This window comes from Penaeus monodon, chromosome 19 (assembly GCF_015228065.2).
Source record: "Penaeus monodon isolate SGIC_2016 chromosome 19, NSTDA_Pmon_1, whole genome shotgun sequence".
Lineage (NCBI taxonomy): Eukaryota > Metazoa > Arthropoda > Malacostraca > Decapoda > Penaeidae > Penaeus > Penaeus monodon.
In genome coordinates this window covers 15,821,886-15,824,260 of record NC_051404.1, presented here as the reverse complement: position 1 = coordinate 15,824,260, position 2,375 = coordinate 15,821,886, and the positions used below count along the sequence as shown (strand labels likewise).

Genomic DNA, 2,375 nt, shown 5'->3' with positions numbered 1-2,375 from the left:
CTACCTCAGTTATTTCATCCCAGAGAAGATTGTTGTCTATGTTGGGATCCATGAACCTTTTCACAGACTCTTTGTATGCCTGCAGTAAAATTCGGGATCCATTTGAGGGGAATCGCTCTGCGAAGAAACAGTTTCTTTGCTTACATTGTCTGTCTCTTAACTGACTCTGCATGGAATTACAGTGTATATTACCAGGCCTTGCTGCACTAACCTGGGAACTAGAGGAGACAGATCTATAGCTTTTTCTACCAATGTTGTGCTAATTTTTTTAGAGGGCAGGGGAAATGCGCTGAGAGCATGGATACTTCAGGTAATTTGGCATCAATGTTTTTAGGAAAAACAACAAGTTTGAAAATTTGTCTATGACTGATGTAATTTTTTGGTTCTAAAAATTCTAACTGAGTCACCAGGACTTGGACATTTTTGATCAGAGCTATGATCCCATGTGCCTTGATTTTATTCACCCAAGTTAACATAAATAAGCTTGGACTGATGGTAAAGAAAATAAAAATAATGTAAGTGTGTGTGGTGTATGTGTGTTTCACTATTTGTTTATATTCATTGACATTAAACAGGCTTACTTAAGCATACAATAAGCACACTATATATATTCAGATTCATCCTACTAGTACACCAAGAGAAAAATGCATAACACACACCAATCTTTACTGAGCGTCCTTTTACTTTCTCATAATTATGTCTACGTTTGGGAACATAATTTACAAGTTTTTCCAAATCCTCCTTGTACGCAATTGTGTAAGCCTCAACGTTGGGCAGGGCATTGTGGTCAACCATGGTCTTGTACATTGTTACCAGGTTGCGCCACCGAGCCTCAACCATGTCCACCGAGAATCTGAAATATCGTGAAGTTAAATTATTGTGTTTAAGGCCTTTTATGGCTAGTATGATAACCTCAATTAATTAAAGTTATATGTAAAAGATCTTTTATCTCTCTAATCCATTAAATCTAATCCACTGACATATTCATGAAATTACATATTATGACTAACTGAATAAAATGATAGTAAGGATTATCATCAAAAAGCACAAGAAAAAGTCAGGACCATAAACCTACCTATATCCATCACAATTGATATTCTCAGTGATCTTCTCCCACCCACTGAAACCAATTCGCATGATCTTCTTGTTAATGTTTTCTAGTTTAACTCGGTGCATCTGGTTTAGCAATGAACTGGTGGCATCACTATCCCACTCACCTGGAGGAAAGAAAACTGAGTGACAAAAACAAACGAACATAAAAAAAAGTAACTTTGTACAACAGACATTATATATTAATATCTATTCATACATTAGTATCTTTGGCTAATATGCCAAGTTCCAATATAAAGAGAGAAAAAAGGCAGCTTAACATTAAGACTGCTATGTCAACAGCTATGTAACTAGTAAATTTTATTCTTTTCCAGTTTACCAAGAAGTTTAGTATTTCTTATACTGACCAAAGAGATGGTTCATTTCATCAAAGTATTCACACCTCTTCTTGATTTCATGAGTGTCATTGTAATCAACTGTCCATCTGTACTTCTGTAGGACCTCTCTCCATCTCATACGAAGCTGTAGGAAATAGATATAATATACAGTCAAGCATTAATTTGTTTATTTGACCTTCTCCTAAGTCCATCACAATTAAGGTATCTGGCCATCTTCCTGGAGTACAATAAATAACAAAACAGAGACAGATCTAGAAAAAAAAAAATTGAGTTCTTTACAACAGAATGTGCAAGAATTATGCAAACACAAAATTTTGCAGTTATCCTAGACGACAGCAAGTCCTTGTGTTGCTACTACTGGGATAAAATATGGGTGTTAGTATGCATGGTTAGATTCATGATTTTTCTCTATCCAAACCCATTAAAGTTGGGGAATGAATAATAATCAGCATTTAAATACATATAGCCTTTACCATATCGTCATTCTGACAATATCCATTTCACATTACTTAGAGCAAGCATATACAAATTACCAGTAGGTGATAATCACTCACAAAATACATTACCTGGAGAATTGTGAAAGTGTAGCCAGCCATTTCCATTTCCTTGTGAGCAGCTTCCCAATGGACCATTCTCTTCTCCGTTTTGGAGGACAGAATGAAATGACATTTAGGGTATTTCTGCATAAGCTGTATCAAAAACTGAGTGGCCCTTTCATCCCAGTCTCCTGTTACAAAAATACAGTAAAAATAAAAGATTAATACAAATATTAGATACAAAGCCAGTACATGAAATATATATGAAAGTGCATATAGGTAAATATAACTGTCAGTTCAAAGAGAGACAGAAAGGGTGAAAGTAACTGACCAAACTGTGCTTCAGAATACTTGACAAATAACTTTTGTTCTTGCACACTCTTTTTTTTTC

At 35.1% G+C, this 2,375-nt stretch overlaps 1 protein-coding gene across 1 annotated transcript in view; it reads right to left on the bottom strand.

The window, feature by feature from the left end:
* LOC119585090 overlaps positions 1-2,375 on the bottom strand; it is a gene marked incomplete in the record, with an annotated part of 23,795 nt that overhangs the window by 14,724 nt on the left and 6,696 nt on the right. The window contains 5 exon segments of the mRNA XM_037933708.1: positions 5-117; positions 660-853; positions 1,076-1,217; positions 1,458-1,572; positions 2,015-2,175. Of these exon segments, the coding sequence (XP_037789636.1) occupies positions 5-117; positions 660-853; positions 1,076-1,217; positions 1,458-1,572; positions 2,015-2,175 (725 nt within the window).